The sequence below is a fragment of the Adiantum capillus-veneris genome, chromosome 11 (genome assembly GCF_014529385.1).
Source record: "Adiantum capillus-veneris isolate H3 chromosome 11, ASM1452938v2, whole genome shotgun sequence".
In the NCBI taxonomy this organism is placed as follows: domain Eukaryota; kingdom Viridiplantae; phylum Streptophyta; class Polypodiopsida; order Polypodiales; family Pteridaceae; genus Adiantum; species Adiantum capillus-veneris.
Window position 1 is genome coordinate 122,211,235 of NC_140941.1, and position 17,463 is coordinate 122,228,697.

Below are 17,463 nucleotides of genomic sequence, written 5' to 3' on the forward strand. Positions count from 1 at the left end.
GTGAGTCTTCAGTGGCCTTTGCTTCAGCTCTGGTACTCTTGGTTGAGGACAAGATTCAGGCATCGAGAGTTGATCCTTTAACTATTTTGGAATCCAAATAAATTCTTGACTTCTTTGTGCTTGAGTCAACTTCATTGGAACCCAAATCTGATTAGCGAAAGCTTGCGACTTTGTGTTTTTGATAGATGCTCTTGCAGGCTTCGATTGTTTTCCTGTTGGTGTTGGATCTTGTGATTTTTCATCAGAGATCTTTGTCTTCTTGATCCATACCTGTTTTTGGCCAATTTGGCTCTTTGGTATCCAATTTGTTGAACTTTTTGGTTCTGACTTGTTGCTCTTTGCTTTTGGCCTTCCTCGGTTGTTACTAAAGCTGCTAGTGATCGTGATGATCAGAGTTGTTGGTAGAGGATGTTGTACGAATGATCACTATCGCTACTAGCCTCAACAAGGTTGCATTGTAGCACTGGTCCCTTTGTGGTTTGGCAGGTTATAAAAAGTTACTCTATGTTTGCTCTTGGATTGTTGTTTGTGGGATGACTTTGGTATCCACTTGATTAGAGCATTGGTAGCTCGTTGACATGGTTGTGCTCTTCTTGGGTGAGTCTTTTCTTCATGTATGGGAGCCACGTATGAGGGTGTTTGTTGCAGTTTTGTTTCCACAGAAGATTTTGGAATCCACTTTTGATGCACTTTATTCTTGTAGCGGTGACATTGGTTCCTGGGTCTTTGATCTGGACAATCATGAAACCGTGCATTAGTTAAAGTTCCATTCTTGTCACCTGTTGGGTCATCTGAATATCCATTATCGGTATCTTCTTGAAGCTCCAAGTGTTCTACAAAGTCATAGAACTCGTCTTCTTCTTTGTCTTCATTTTCGTTTTCCTGGATCACACTCACTGCAAAGTAAGGAACAACATCATAGCCATTTTCATCACAAAATTTTGTTGTTGGATCATCTTGAATAGCGTACACATCAAGAGTAGCCAAGGTGTGTTCCCATTCAAGTGCTCTAATTCTTCTTCAGGAAAGGGTTCTGGACTGTAATCCGTATCATCAATTGCCCTTTCTAGGATGCCTTCCTCTTGCTTTAAGCTTCCGCATTGTGAAGCTCCACACATCCACAGTTCTTTAGGCTTACCCAACCATGCTGGAAGTTCTGATCCTCTACAGTAGCTGAATCAAACTCCTCCATAGGTGTTCTCGTCACATCCCTGTAACTATGGTCCTTCAAGTTTATCCTTGTCGTGGTTTCTATATGTCTCAGGTAGATATGGTCATATCCCCAATCTTGGACCATTTTCAGTTGTCTCATGAATAGTCTTCCTTGAATGATAGCATAGTTGTTCTTCTTGCCAGAGTCAACAATAGCAAAGGTTTACTCATATTTAATTCCACAAGAAGTAACAACTCCTTTTCTAGCAATCCTATGGGACTTTCCATGTGTCCGTCTGCAAGTTGCAGTTTCATCCTTGTAGCCCTCATTGTTGGTTTTTCCCATTTTTTTCAGACCTCTTTTGTTGCAATGGAAACACCGGCTCCACTGTCAAGGATTGCCATGGTTTTTACACCTTGAAATTTCACAGGAAGAGTGGTGTTCACATCTTTTCCCTTAATACTCGCCTACCTTGTTTAGTGGCACTGGTCGAGTGTTTAGCTGAGGCATTTCTAGCTCTTTGATCCCTTCCTCAATTTGAGTCATTGGTTTTTTAGCACCAAAATTTTCTGAGCATTTTCCCACAGTAGCCCACATGTTTGGTCATATTCTGAGAAACTTGGCTAACGTTATACTACAGTTGACTGGTGTCGATAAAATGTCTATCAGTCCTTTTGAATCAATGACCTTGTTTGGAGAGAGTCTCTGTGATGGGATTGCAACAACCTCTGACTTCGCCTTGTACTCTCCTGTATAGGATGGTTGTATTCTTAGCGCATGGGGTTGACTGTCCATATATTGTACAGATCCTTTGTCTCCCGAATATGATTCCACTTTTAGATTCATTTGAGTTCCAACCTCAAATTCCTCTATTGGTGGAAGAGACACTCCTCTTCCATCACCCATTTGGTTTACTCGTCTACTGAGATCACTCGCTTCATTGGCCTCTCTGACTTGTTTCCACAATTCATCAAGACCATCTATTCCTTTACAGCTGTCAGGTATAGTTATGTGAAATCCCTCGGAAGAGTTCTCTGTGGTATTCAACACTATCCTTGGCTCTAATGTGAGATCCTTGAGATTTGGTATGTGCTCATGATTGGAATATAGCTCTTTTTGTTCCTGATTTGGTGGAATTATTGGTGTAGGTGGGACAAAGATCACACCCCCAGGTTTTCCAACTGGTGGTTCTAATAAAGCTTGGGCTTTTTGAATCATTTTCTTGCACATTTCAAGCATGCCCTTTTCTAGTTCCGTATATGGATATGTCATCCACCTCTATTCTTGGGTTTGGTTGTTTTCTAGCCTTGTTTCATAGGATTTTAGGAGGGCGTCTAAATGCTCATTAACTTTTTCGACTAACACTGATCCTCCCGAACTAGCACTTCCCGGTTTCTCATCTATGGATCGTTCTTCTGGAGGTTGAGGCATTTGCGTAAGAGAAGGTGCAACCATTTTCTCATGTTGTCTTATCTTCTCTTCAGCTTGGGTAAGCTTCCCAACTAGGGATTTTTGCTCTAGTTCCCTACGTGCTTTCGTTCTAGCCTCTCTAGCTTTCCAACTATTCCATTTACTCTTGGTTTTTTGACTAGGTGCATCGGTCTTTGGTTCACCCGTCTCTGGACTCGTGTCAATTTCTGTTTTCTTTGTCTCTAGGTTCTCAACTTCTTTTTGAGCTTGCACTCTTGTAACTACTTGAACTGGTACGATGTTTTCATTTTCCGAGCTACTGGGTAGATGAACAATTCTTGAGATAGTTGTCGTGATCTTTCTGACTCGGTTTGGATTTTTTGGACAGTCGGGGACCAAGTGAATGACGCCACAATCAAGACAATAGGTGTTCACTTGTGTGATCTCCGTTTGAGAACATTGTTTGACCAAGTGATTGTCATGGCCCTTGTGAAAATCGATCTCTTGTTGAGGAGCCTCTTCTTGTAATTCCTCTTGGCTGTGAAGAGGCTTTGACCTTGCTAAGCCTCTATTAGCAATGAACCGCAATGTCCTTTCGTCCATCTCATACCTTCTTTCTTCAGGTCAAAACGCAGGAGGTGGATGTTGTACCTGCCTCACCATTCCATGTGTTTCTCTCATCTTCTATCGCTTCGAAGGGCAGTACCCGCTTTAGTTGTTATAATACGCTGCATTCATGGGCAGTAGAGGTTGGTGTCCTAAGACAAGCTGTGGTCTTGAAACTCCTACTAGGCCTGGCACATTCCCCATATTGTATCTAGGTGGAGTAGGTGCTACTGGAATAGGTTGTACATACATGTCCCTAGCATATTCCATCCTATAGTAACACTCTTCTCTCGTATGGTTTGTCCATTTTCTCTCAATTTCGTACCATAGAGGTTCTTGATGGTCATATTTGACTAGAGGAGCAAGTCTCTGAGCTAATCCTTCTATAAGCTTCATTTGCTCACTAGATACCTCTGGCTTTAATGTGGGTTGGGTTCTTGGTAAATCACTCCTTTGAGAAGATGTGTCACTCTCACTCTCAGTATCATATCTTCTCAAGGTTCTGCTCTGATTTGGATAGAAGTAAGTTATAGGGGGTGGTGATGGTATATATGGTCCTGTTGTGGCCGTAATTCTACCTCTATAAAAGTCATGTTCTATGGTTGTATCTAGGTGCAACCATGGTTTGCCATCTCTGTGATTATTTCATCTCTCTTATCGCTCTAGAAGGGAATCCAGGTGGCTCCCTTTTTGGAATTCTTATAGGAATTCTCATGTTTGGTGGTGGTATCTGTCGTCCTTCATTGACCAAATATCCACCTCTTTTTAGTGCATTTTGTGGGTTTGTGTTAAAATGTGGATAGATTGGCATTTCAACACTTCTAGCTTGGCTTGCCATACCTCTGGTCATATCTACCAAAGAATTGGTAGATTGGGTTTCCATTCTAATAATCTTAGCTTTCTTAATGTCAGGCCCACTCAATACTCTCAAGATAGTCCTTAACAAGCACCTTTGGCCCTTTGTCAAGTCCCTAGAAGTCAAGTCTGGGTGGTCTTTTGGTCTCTGGAAAATGGTTCTAGGTAACCTAAAATTTTGGATTTAGGAAACTTGGAAAAATTTAGCTCTAAAACCAAAACCTGACTATTGCTCTAGTGCCCGCAAGATTTTCTCCTGGCTATACCTGACTCAATTTGGATTTGTCTATCAAAACGAGCATTTTTGGTGAACTGCACTTGAAACAACACTCAAAACAGTTTCAGGACCAAGGATTTTTGCTTGTTCTTGACCAAACGTGACCCAAATTTGTTGAAACTTGGTCACTAGGCTTACTTTATAGTGCTTATCACTTCTAGAATCTCATTGTGAGTTTTTACCTCCAAATTAGGGCTAGAGACATCATCCGCGTATAAAGTTTATGTGCTCAGATATTGACAAAATTTGGTATGTGAGCTCTTCTTGATGTTCTCTACTCTTTGGTATGCTCAGTTTATGATTTTGACCTTTATTTAACACTTGAGATATTATACGCGTATAATGTCTTTTGTGGCAGAATGAGGTGACTTTTGTTCCACTGATTCCTTATCACTCAATCAACTCTTAGCAAGTTTTAGAATTCAATTTGGGCTTGCAATTTTCTGTCTTTTGCTCTTTGCAAGCCCAAATGAGCTCCAAATTCTATCAAATTTTGGCTAGGGACTTCTTGTATGCTCTAGGACACAGAGGTATACTCAAATGTCTGTTTTGACCAAAATCTGGTCTATGAGGTATAAAGTCTTTTGGTTCAAAATTCACTTAGATTTCTACCAAGGTACTCCTTGATGCATACAACAAGAATATGTAATCACAACAAATTTTGGATGTCAAAATTTCTCAAAATCACTCTTTTTTCACCTTTACAGTCTTGTATTCGCAAAGTCTCTGTACATGCAAAAGTAGGTGTCCAAATGAGATGCAAGCAAGCTTAACCCATCATTTCCCAACCTCCTATGTGATCAAAAGTAAAATTTGGCTTTCAGATATAGCCTTGAGATATCATACGTGTATAATGTCTAGGTGCTCAGATTTTGACAAAATTTGGTATGTGGGCTTGTCTTGTGGTGCTTAACAACCTAGTATGCTCAGATCTCAATTTTGGTCTCTAAAAGTGCCCTTTAGACATCATACGCGTATGATGTCTAACTGGTCAGAATGAAGTGAATTTCACTCTAGAGATTTTTCACTACACTGGCAACTCATAGCAAGTTTCAAAATTGAATTTTGACACTTTTGAGTGAATGAGCGGGCAGTTGCATCAGGATGAAGCTCACACACTCTCTCTCTCTCTTCCTCTCTCACACATAGTCGACGACAGCTTAAAACTTATGATTATGAAAAGTTCTTTTTACAAAAGTGAGCTAGGTACCTTATATACTAAGGTCGCCTTAGGTTGAACCTAAAATAGAGTTTGGGGGTCAACTGGCTTGGTATTTACAATCTAAAAGTGCCATTGCACCCCGGCTTCTGCAATTTGACTATCTACTTATTACAAATGATGTTTTTAACCATAATCCGCAACATTTCATAACTCTCAGAAAATAAGGCTTTGTTGAGTTATGGCATGTTGTTGACCCAGCTGTCAACAGCCTGCAATCCCAAGCCGAATAGAACATCGAGTGCCAAATCCACAAGAAGCTGCAGCCTTGCAATGGACACCAAAGTATCATAACAAGAACAAAACCAAGCCAAAACAAAAAATGGACCAGACTAGAGTCGGAAATTACAATTGAGCTTGCATGAGAAGGAACAACACAACACTGAAGGACAGAGCAACACCATCTACCTCCCCCAATGTCGTAGGCCAACAACCAGAACAGTTTCAAGAGCATATTAGTCCGATTAGCACCATACAGCAAGCACCACAACATAAACGGCTCGGATCTGTCAAAGATCGATGGGGGGACGACAAGACAGGGTAGCGCATTATCTAGAGCCGAGATCGCACCATAGATCAAGCCACCAGGACGAGGGCGTGACAAAACAGAGCAGACCAACAAGGAAGACGAAACAGAGCAGCACAACTCCACAGCACGGCCCAAATCCGCCATAGACCGATGAGGAAATGGCAAAACAGAGCAGCACAACTGTGTAGGACGGCCCTGATCTGTCACAGACCAACGAGGGCATGACGAAAAAGAGCAGCACAACTCCGTAGGTGGACCCAGATCCACCATAGACCGACGAGGGCATGAGGAAATAGAGCAGCACAACTCTGTAGGACAGCCCAAATCCGCCACAGACCGGTGAAGGGGACGACAAAACGAAGCAGCAGAACACCGCACGACAGAAGAGCGCAACACCTAAGGACGGTCCACATTCACCACAAATCGATGAATGGGACGGCAAAACAGAGCAACACAACACCGCATGACATCCCAAAACCTAGGGCTCCATGAAGCCTAGCGGAATGACAAAACAAAGTAGCACAACTCCGCAGGACGACCCAGATTTGCCACAGATCGATGAAAGGGACAACAAAATAGTGCAGTACAACACTGCATGGCAAAGCATCACAACACCGAAGGACGACCCAGATCCGCCACAAATCAACGAAGGAGACGTCAAAACAGAGCAGCACAACACCGCACACAACGCTTAACCTAGAGCTCCACTACGCTCCATAGAGCCCAAGAGGCTAAGCCACCTCCAAAAATGAAAAGACCGTAACTACACTAGCCCCACTCATTTTATGGGCTCCCTTCTTGCCACTACTCACCTAGCACACCTAACCCACATATATGAGATTTTTTACTAACAAAAAGGGAACACATCACTATCACCTAAGCCCTTTGGGCAAGCCAAAACGAATGCAACTTAAATGTCAACACATTTGTACCCCTCCCCCCCTCTCTCTCTCTCTCTCTCTCTCTCTCTCTCTCACACACACACACACACACACACACACACACACACAATAAAGAAAATGAAAGGGCATTAATAAGGGTGATAGCATGGGACCTCTCTCAATGTCTTATCATTTTGATGATCCATGACTCCATCACAACCATGGTGGATCAATAACAAACAATAGGAAAGAACACGACTTAAATCAATACATTTAGGGTAGAGGGGCCAATTGCGGTACCCCCCCCCAGAGAAAAGACACATGAACCCCTAATTTTAATATGTTTGGGGACCAAAAGAAGCACAAAAAAGTGGAGTTGAAACGGCTAGTTCATTTGAAATAAAGCCTTCTCATTGGCCAGGGCATGGGTTCAAGACGTTGTGGTTGCATTTTACCTCTTTTGGCCCCCATTGGTGTTCTTATTCATGCCGATTTTTGATACACTTGATTTCGGAAATCGCGCCGCGACTACCGACTTTCAAACCCGACCAATCCCAAATTATTTTTCTTGAAAGCTTATGAAAAGGCGATTAAATTGAGCTACTCAGCGCAAAAAATTGAGCTCGGAGGGAGATTCAAGCTCCCCAAGTTACCCGTCCCCCTACTGGCTCCTCTACCCTATACGCCCCTCTCTCTATCTCTGTCTCTCTTTCTCTCTCTCTCTCTCTCTCTCTCTCTCTCTCTCTCTCTCTCTCATACACATTACACATACACGTAGCAAGGTTGGCAAAATTTAATGCATGAGCCTTGAGGTCTCATTTTAGACAATCACATTTTACATAAGTGGTGCACGTGTGACCATACATCAGACACAATTATTTTGAAAATTAGCGTAGAGTGCTTTGCCAGTAAAACTTAATTTTAAATGAAGGGGGGTAACTTGTAAGGGGGTCAAGACTCCACAATGTGGAAGTGGTGCATGGAATGTGTTGCCCACATTGTTCACGGCTACTTCATGTCTAGATTTAGTTTTAAGAGGATATCTACGGTTGCGATTGTCTAGTTTTTGCACATAAAACTTCAACGACCTGGATCCCCTCACCCCCCTTCATAAAATGCAAACAAGGGGTAGAACCCCTATCGCTCATTAGCTATTTTGTCTGTAGTAGCTGCTAACTAAAGCTAACATGAAACCAAGATGTCTTTCGAAGGGCGAGGGTAGAAGTTTATGAATTCCAACTTTGCCGAAATCTGTAGAGTTGAGACCACCAAGTAGAGTTTGCTTATACCCTTATCTAGTCCTAAAGCTTTGAAGCTTGCAACTTTGCAAGGGGTGCACCTGTGTGAAGATTATGAAAGGGCATTAATGAGGGTTTCTCTTGCTTTTCACGGTCGCATGATTCTTATGGTGTGCACAAGCGTGCATTCAGCGCTTTGTTCGGCCAAAAAGTGCCTTTCACATTAATTGGACCTGCCATGCCTCTATATTTTTAGAGGGCCAGATGGTGAATGTTCGTATCGTAATGGAGTCCCCCTCTCTTCATCACGTTTTGAAGCGTTTGAAAATGTTGGCAGGGCGAAAAGAGGACTACATTGCCTGCAAACTTGCAAGGTGCTAAGGTGGAGCATTTAGAGCCCACTGTCCAGCTGCAATGTCGTCCTCGATAGAAAATCGGCAAGGCTCTCCTTGAACGTCTGCTTCGCATGTGCGCAATCCTATGGTCGGTGACTCGGTGAGCGACCGGAATAGGTCAGCACCCACCCATTGAAGAGTGAATGACTTGTGGAGGTGAAAGGTGCATGTGCATGGTACATCTGACAACGAGCAGGGCGGATCAGTAATCAATAACTACCCACAGACAAACAATTGAAACAAAGCAACTTAAATTTCAATACATTTGTACGTCTCTCTCTCTCTCTCTCTCTCTCTCTCTCTCTCTCGCGGACAAATTCAAGCAACGCTGCAACACCCATAACACACACACGCTCTCTCTCTCTCTCTCTCTCTCTCTCACTCACACACACACACACACACACACGCACTCCGTCGTCTCTCCTCCTCCTCTCTCTCTCTCTCTCTCTCTCTCTCTCTCTCTCTCTCCATTTATGAAGGGCCATCCTTGTCAAAAGCTGTCACTAGTTGGCTTAAGCATAACTCCCGGCTCCAGGGCTCCTTCATATAGCTCAACATGGACCCCACATGGTATCACGAAGCTCAGCTGTGCGCACGCATGAGCTCACACACACACTCACTCTAATTGTCCCACAACTTCATGTGAAGCTCTCCATGCAAGCTGCACAGAAGCAGGCCATGGGAGTGCTTTGAAGCGAAGCGCCTTGTGACCAGAAAAAGGTAAAGAAGGCGAAAATGAGTGACTGTGAAGCTCACCCTCTCTTGAGAGGAGGGCAGCACTGCCAACCTCACAAGTTCTCAAGGGCTCAAATGGAGGTGATCGAAGCTTTGTGTGAGACAATCTTCCCTTCTGTCAGCTTAGAAGAGTTCTTTGAGAGTTTTCCTGGGCATGACAAAGAGCTTCCCAAGGCAGAGCTTCAAGCACTTGAGACTTACCTTCTCCATTCTGCCAAGGATGGCAATTTGCCTCTGCAGGTAAACGCTCATAAGCTTTTATTTTCTGTGTAGTATGTTGTAAGCTTGTTAGGTGACCACACACACACATGGACACGCACATGTGCCCATAAAGGCAGTGCATGCAACAGCAGCGCTTGAATACTTTGCAATTTAGCAGGTAGCAGGGTTCCTAACACAGGTGATGCCATTCAGCGAGCTAAGGCTGGTACACCTAAGCCTATGGGCTTTATCGACTCGTGTGGGAACTCTGGTGCTGGGTGGCAAGCATGCTATCACAAAGACCTTTCCTTTCTGCAAAAGGTTTGCAAAGGTTCCCAAGGAACAAAGGCAGTGTTTCATACGTGGGTTTGCCTTTAGCTGCATCAAGATCAAGCAACAGTTCTTTCGTTTGTTTACAGGCTTTATCCCCTGGATCGTTTTTAGCTCTGTTGATCCCTTTGGCTTCAACCCTACCTTTGCTGCCCTTAACTACTCTGTGGATGATGATGAACAAGGAGATATCTGGTTGTACCCACACGGTCAGCACCAAACCTTACCTACACCCAAGAAATCAGCATCCTCACTAGGAAGCCGTGTTATTGACGCTGCCCAAGTAGGTTCTCAGCTTGCTACAGAGTTGAACAATCGTGGCTTTCCATTGATTGATGATGATGATGTTGCACACCTGAAAGCCCTTCGCCGGTCACAAAGCTTCAAGAAAACGTCTGATCTGGACATTGGGGTAAAATGTGAGGTTGTTGTAGTGGGTTCTGGTGCTGGTGGCTCTGTTGTGGCAGCCAAGCTGGCTCAAGCTGGCCATTCCGTGTTGATCCTTGAGAAGGGACACTACTTTCCAGCTGCTGAGTTGTCCCAGCTAGAGGGCCCTTCCATGAATGCTATGTATGAGAATGGTGGCTGCCTGCTTACGAAGGACTCAAGCATGATACTTCTAGCCGGCACCACCGTGGGGGGTGGTTCCACTGTCAATTGGGGTGCCTCCTTTCAAACACCTAGCCATGTCAGAAAAGAGTGGGCAGAAACTCTTCACCTAGATCTCTTTGCAAGCAATGCCTATGACAATGCCATGGATGAGGTGTGCTCTCGCCTAGGTGTACAATCTGAGGTAGTGCATGAGAATTTCCAAAATGGGGTGCTCCGTGCTGGCTGCCAAGCACTGGGCTTCCATGTGGAGAACATCCCGCGCAACTCACCACCAGATCATCAATGCGGGTTTTGTGGATTGGGTTGCAAGCAGGAGAAAAAGCAGAACGCCATGCTGACATGGCTAGAGGATGCGGCAGCAGCAGAAGCAGTGGTGTTGGCATCATGCAAGGCTGAGGAAGTGTTGTGTGCTAAGAGAGAAGGACAACATCCAGTGGCTGTGGGTGTCGTAGCGCAGGTGGAAAGTGGTAACACGTGTACCACTTTGTATGTGGAGGCCAATGTGGTGGTCGTGGCCTGTGGTGCATTGTGGACGCCCCTACTTTTGAAGAGAAGTGGGCTGCTCAATCATGAAATTGGACAGAATTTGCACATTCATCCTGTTCAGCTTGTATGGGGCCATTTTGAAGAAGGGAGAGGGGCAGATGGAGTTAGCTACAGAGGTGGGATCATGACTGCCTATTCCAAGGTGGCTGCCAATTGGGACACAACAGGCTATGGGTCTGTCATACAATGCGTTGCCTCTCAGCCAGGCATCATGAGCGTATGCCTTCCATGGGTGTCGGGGGTAGATTTCAAGGCAAGAATGCGAAAGTTTTCACGCACTGCTATTTTTATTGTGCTGACTAGAGACCACAGTGGTGGCCAGGTGAGGGTAGATGAAGATGGGTGCCTCTCTGTTTACTATCAGTTGTCTGATGCCGACAAGAGAAATTCCAATGATGGTGTGGAGAAAGGGCTCAAAATACTTGCTGCAGCAGGAGCATCAGAGGTAGGTAGTGGGAATGTGGATGGTGAGACCTTTGCACCATGTTCTGGTACCAAGGCAGATTTTGAAGAATACTCAGCACGAGTTCGAGCTAATACATTTAAGCAGGTGGGTACTACAGTGGTGTCTGCTCATCAGATGGGCAGTTGCCGCATGGGTATGTGTCCGTTGATCTCCGCTGTCCAACCAAATGGGGAGACCTGGGAAGTGAAAGGCTTGTTTGTGGCAGACTCAAGTGTCTTGCCCACGGCTCTTGGCATTAATCCTATGATTACTGTGCAGTCGATTGCATTATGCACCGCCGACAACATCCTTTTTCAGCTTCAGCATGGGTGAAAACAGAACAGGGGCTACAAGACTAGCTACTAAGCATATGTGAGTGTCATTAGATTCTAAAACCGATACAATTACTTAAAATTTAATATCATGTTGCAGATTGAGGTTGTTTTTAAAAATCTGTATGTATTCACATAAATCACATTTTACCCACCAGACATCACATCTCATTCAAGCATGCAATACGGGACAAGTGATCTTCCAATACATCATGAACAGAAGAGTCTAGAAATGTTTCTTTTAGCACTTAAATGCCTTGGCCATGCAGAGGGAAGATAAGTGGCAGAGTTAGCAAATTCATTAAGATGGGGTTTGAGAGGTCCTCCGCATTGTACAAACCCACAAAAATAAATTTTCCCAATCTCTTTGTAAAACATCAGGACAGCACAATAATTCCAATCAGTGCTTCAGCATAAGCTATATTATTGATGGTTGAATGTAAGAAAAAAGAACAAAATTTTGAAATACCTTTTACTGCAGAAACTACATATGTTCCCCAAATGCCTGGATTCCTCACACTTCTTAGTTCTTAACTCTTCACAAACTGCGTTATTCTAAGGCTGTAGTGGGAATTGGGCTTTCGTTGCAGTAATTGTTTTCATATTTGTCCACTAGATGCTGCTGTGTCCTGCTATCATGCCCTTACAAGTCTGGTAAGGGCTCAAAATTTATAGCTCACGACTCTGGAACAAGTTCAACAGTTGGTGTAGCGGTAGATTTTTAAGCTTGTTTCCATACTCTGAGCCGTGTCTTCCACGTTATTCAGTTCCTCCCGCTGTTTGGCACCCATAGCTTCGAATAGCACTATGATGATGTAAACTCTTCAAGCATCTGACAGCATTAAGACTCTTCTACTAGCTCTAAGCTTGGCCTTTTCTTCCTCCTTAGGAGTCTACAAAGCAAATTTGGTTTCTTTTGTCGCACCTCAACAATTCTGGGCCTCGAAATAAATCTCTTGAAAGCTTGTATGTGCTATCAAGTGAAAACAAAGTTCAAGTTAGAATTCTGTGTCTGCTCTGTAAAATGTTGCTACTTCTGAGTTGATTTTGGACAAGCCTTTACTCATAAAAGCAAGACCCTCAGTTGATTAGAGGGATTTTTTTTAGAAGATTTCTCTACTTTGTTATTTAGCAAGCAGCAGCAGTTGATTAGAGAATGTTTTAAGCGAGCTTTCATTACTTAGTTATGTAGAAGGCATAGGAAACCATTCACAGTCCATAAATTGGGCTGTTCTGCCTGGTCAAAGGTTGGGAGCCATTGGCCATTTTTGAGTTGATTTTAGGCTTTATTATGCCACATTGATGGACATTAGAGCTGCACTCATGCCCTCTCTTGAAGAATCCTCTCCTCTGTTAAATGAGATGCTAAAAAGCTGTGTCAAAGTGTAATCAAAAGCTGTGTCCTCAAAGGCTGTCCTAATCTCTCCATCTACATCTCTCTGACACAACCCCGATCTGCTATGGAGGTACCTGAGCCATCTGCATGGTTCTAATACTGCACAGCTGCTTTTGCTGGGCACCAATTCTAAATCATGTTCCTTGCACAGGCACATGCGTTCAAATGACAGACGTGGTGTGGTGCCTTTAAACTGAAAATGCAGGTCACCTGGGAACGAAACAGGAAGAAAGTTTCATGGATTGCATTTAAATGGCTGAAGTGACCTACACGATATATTGTGCCATATGATAAGATGCCATAGAGAGTAAGGGACCAGTGACAAATTGGAAATTTGCAGTCATAGTCTTTAACATACTCCTATGTTTTCAAAAATTATCTTCTCATACTTGCATGCAAGTTTCTTACGGTTTTTGAGTAAATCTTTCAAACTCATTGTGATATTGTGTATGCCTCTGTTGTTTTTTATCACTATAATATAATGCTTTATTTTCAGAACTGAAAAAAAAGGTCGCATACGTTTGGAAAATCGCTCCGAAACATACTTAAATCATACTTGTATATGTGTGCCATACTTTCATGAACAAAAAGCTTCTAGCTACTCCCATGGTAGCTGCAGAGGCACCCTCTACTCAAACAGGTATTTTGAAATTTGAGCATCCCGTGCCATCGAGATTGATGTCACGCTATTGTATGTGGCTGAGAATTCTTGCACAAATGTGTTGCTTGCTCTCTCTGAAAGTGACTGAGGCAATAAGCTGTTAATTTCAGGGCATATTCTCTATACTGGTAAGTATTGCCATGGTCCATTTTAGTGATAATCTATTAATCCATTTCAGGCTGTATTTTCTACTGCCAAGTAGTACCATGTTTTGTTATAGTGATAATCCATTCATCAATGGAGAAAGAGTACGAGCCACAGCGTAGAGTGCCTTTCACCACCCGGGACTGTAAGATATACAGGATTCTTAGCCATCAGATGAACATGCCATGTATCAACTTCTACATTCCTCAAAGGCCTTTCACATGCGAGTTTGGATGGTTGCTCATGGTCTGTCTTTGCATTTTCACCTAGCCATGCTATGGGTGACATCAGACCATTCATGACTCATGTCCTTGTCCTTGAAATCATATCTACGACTGTGATCAATGTCTCCTTAGTCTCTCAGCCTTAACAGCTCCACAATACTCATGGAGAATGCATTATGTACAGATTTTGCATTTGGAGGTTTTTGGTTTGTAGCTCAAATCCAGAAAAATTGCTAAATAATTCCTATTTGTCCGTATTTAGTGCTTGTGTCAGATTTGACATTAGTTTTGACAGTGATCAATGTTTGGTTACAAAAGAAGCTTGATGCAAAAAGTCTAGCAAAATGTACCCGCTTTTTTTGAAAATTCACTAGTGCTCTATGCTCATCATCGTCATCATCATCTTCCAAAGATTGTGTCTCCTCACCTGACTTTTGTTGTAATTTTTTGATGGTGTCTTGAAGTTGGGAAATCTGAAACATGATTTTTTTCTGTCACATTCAGCCCAATTTAAAATGGCCTATTAAACAAACTTTTGGAGTTGAACAGCTGCCACATTGCAGAATAGTGTGTTGACTAGAATTGGGTCAAATGAGCTCGTATATGTAATTGGCTGAACTGGGCCTATGAGACATCAATGTACAGTTGTGGTGTCTCCTCTGGTATTCCAAAAAGTAAACTGAACAAAACTACAGCTAAAGCTGAAACCTGGTATCTAGATCATCCTCTCTAGATCTTGATGGTTACCTATCCTGAGTTGTGCCACACTTGGTTGACATGTTAAAAAGGAATCGGTACTAGTAAAATTAATAGACATTAACTAGCTACTGACTACTTCTGATGGTAAGGGAAGCAAAAGAGAAAAAATTAGCAAAGATTACTTGATCTTCCAGAGATGCAAGACGTTTCTTTGATTGATCTCGGTCTCGCTTAACATCCGAAAACTCTGAGAACATCGACTTTTTCTCCTTAGCAAGATTTTCTACTTCTAGCTTCAAGGACTTGTTCATAGTTTTGAGATGAGCAATCTGAGACTTGAGTGATGCTGGATTATCATCTTGCAAACGAGAATTGTGCTGATCTAAAAATGCAACAAAGTACCCACCCTTACTCAAGAATCTAGAAATTGGTTTCCAAAAGCACATCTAGATTAATAATACCTTCGAGCTTATCAACACCATTCTTAAATGATGTTGCCAGATGATTTGAATCAGGTAGCATTTGTTTAGGTCCCTCATTTGGATCCTTGAAATGGACGCTGCGAGAACTTGTTTTCCTATCTGAGGCAGAAGTCAACACACTAGTATCTTGAACCACTGGTATCTTTTGCGACTGAGGTGGAGGCGAAGTCGAAGGAGACATCTCTCTTTTTCTCTGTTTTTGTGATGTGCTTCCATTTACACCCTTTTTATAAAAATGACACAATGATTTCTTTTTGTTTGTAGTTGTTCACAGCAAGCACTTCTGTTAAAATGACAACAAGTATTGCAGAAAGGCTTGCACTTCTCTTTGAGATAAAGAGCTGTGACAACAGTGCCTTCTAATTGAACAAAGGTCGTAAAGACTAGTAGATAACAATCACATTCACACGACGCTTAGGATATGTCTAATTTGGACCAGCATAAAAACATCAGAAAGGTTTGACAGTAGAAAAAACACCTGCAAGCATCAGAGAAGCTGTAGTCGAAAAATGCCTGATTAGGAAACATAAAAGAGAAGTTCAAAGCTCATCTCTGAATGCAGACCTGGCAATTAAGCGTCATAGGAGAATTATCTTATGTGATGTCACTGCTGTGGGTTGCCTTTGAGAAGTGTGCAAACAGCCACTGTTCACTCTATCTTATTGGCATGTGTACTTTTTAGTCTTGCTACTCCGTTTGTGATACAAGTGTCTGACTGGCAGCACGCTCAGCTTGAGACCAAGGACTAGAGAATCAGATACATGGGGGCTCAACTGTGGACAGTAGAGGTGCAGTGCTGACTGTGTATCATATATAGCAGACTTATTGGATGAGGTAGACTGAAAAGTTTCTGTATGGCATGCTAAATAACATCCAACTCCTGGAAGCTGAGCAGTAGTGTGGTGAGTTTGGACATCCAAGCCTTTACACAACCATTTTCTTGGTAGTGTTTGGCACCATAAACAGTCAATGACATCCTAGAGTGGTTACAAACACTAACTCTGTTGTTGCCTGGCATGCAAAAGAAAGCAGACCAAACGCTGAAGGCTAATAAACCACCTATAAAAATTTACATCTATGATCCGAAATATATAAGACATCCCTGTAATCATCTCTCTCAATGGACTGTCTCTCGGCATCATCCTTCTGCGTGCTTAATAAAAGCTTTGGTTTGTCTATGATGCCAATGTTTGGGTATCCTCACAGAAAGCACGAGCACCTTGCTTGGCTGTGTGCCACTGCCCTTGACAATGTACCCCTGCTGGTGTTGGTGAAAGTAAAGTGGTGTCAATGAGCAATCAGTATTTGTGCCTGCCAGAGGGTTCCAACACAATCGTGAGAGGTAACAGATCTCATCCATATAATTTGAGACCTCGTTAGGTTGTTGTAGGCAACCTTCTATCGCATTGCAATTTGAAAAGAGGGGACACGTGGTTATGCCACAGGATACTAGGTGTGGAGGGGAAAGTGATCCTTCGAGCAAACCTTAGACCTCATCTGATCCTTTTTCGTGGTTTCTTTTGTTGTTTTGGGTGATTGTATGGCTGATTTGTTGGCATTACAGCCAAAGACACAGGGCGAGGTGTCAGCCTGTCAATGATCTTTTGATTCTGTTTCACACTGATCCTTCGAGCAAACCTTAGACCTCATCTGATCCTTTTTCGTGGGTTCTTTTGTTGTTTTGGGTTGTTGTATGGCTGATTTGTTGGCATTATTGGCAGCCAAAGACACAGGGCGAGGTGTCAGCCTGTCAATGATCTTTTGATTCTGTTTCACACTGATATTGGCTCTTTGGAATGTTTGGGGCATTTGTGCTCAACAGCAGCATTGAGATTTGTGGGAGACACTCTTGGATTCAGCTTGGGAGACTCTTATTTGTGCTTGCCAATGGAATTGTGGGAGGCACTCTTATTTGTGCTTGCCATTGGAATCGTGGGAGGCCCTCTTGGATTCAGCATAAGAATCATAATGAAGCGAGAGCTTCCTTTCATTATAAAGGCTATGTGGCTTTGTACTTCTGGAATTAGAGAAGGCCGATATTGCGGGAAGCATTGTGCATATGCACGAGGCGGTTCAAATACCAAGGCTTGAGT

At 43.0% G+C, this 17,463-nt stretch overlaps 2 protein-coding genes across 5 annotated transcripts in view; one reads left to right on the top strand and one right to left on the bottom strand.

Moving 5' to 3' along the window:
* Positions 1 to 8,886: 8,886 nt before the first annotated feature.
* On the top strand, positions 8,887 to 11,865 carry LOC147447936 (long-chain-alcohol oxidase FAO4A-like). Of its 4 annotated transcripts, none has more exons than XM_086523835.1 (3): positions 9,399 to 9,538; positions 9,675 to 9,820; positions 9,919 to 11,865. In XM_086523835.1, the coding sequence occupies exons 2-3, from the start codon at positions 9,787 to 9,789 to the stop codon at positions 11,763 to 11,765; spliced, it is 1,881 nt and encodes a 626-aa protein (XP_086379961.1). In that variant the 5' UTR covers positions 9,399 to 9,538; positions 9,675 to 9,786; the 3' UTR covers positions 11,766 to 11,865. The 4 variants fall into 4 exon arrangements, with proteins under 4 accessions (XP_086379958.1, XP_086379959.1, XP_086379961.1 ...); XM_086523834.1 differs by having other exon boundaries at positions 9,400 to 9,538; positions 9,678 to 9,820; XM_086523832.1 differs by having other exon boundaries at positions 8,887 to 9,538; positions 9,675 to 11,865.
* Positions 11,866 to 12,009: 144 nt separating this feature from the next.
* The window catches only part of LOC147447937 (uncharacterized), a 203,992-nt gene continuing 198,538 nt past the window's right edge, over positions 12,010 to 17,463 (bottom strand). The window contains exons 15-18 of the mRNA XM_086523707.1: positions 15,350 to 15,620; positions 15,071 to 15,270; positions 14,540 to 14,662; positions 12,010 to 12,737 (exon numbers count right to left, since the gene is read on the bottom strand). Coding sequence (XP_086379833.1) covers positions 12,606 to 12,737; positions 14,540 to 14,662; positions 15,071 to 15,270; positions 15,350 to 15,620 — 726 coding nt within the window. The 3' untranslated portion in view covers positions 12,010 to 12,605. The remainder of the gene's footprint in view (positions 12,738 to 14,539; positions 14,663 to 15,070; positions 15,271 to 15,349; positions 15,621 to 17,463) is intronic.

Excerpts from the sequence above, each read along its gene's own strand:
- LOC147447936 (XM_086523832.1), top strand. The coding sequence starts at position 9,299 with ATGAGTGACTGTGAAGCTCACCCTCTCTTGAGAGGAGGGCAGCACTGC. Across the intron at positions 9,539-9,674 it reads ATGGCAATTTGCCTCTGCAG|CAGGTAGCAGGGTTCCTAAC; the intron begins GTAAACGCTCAT and ends TTTGCAATTTAG.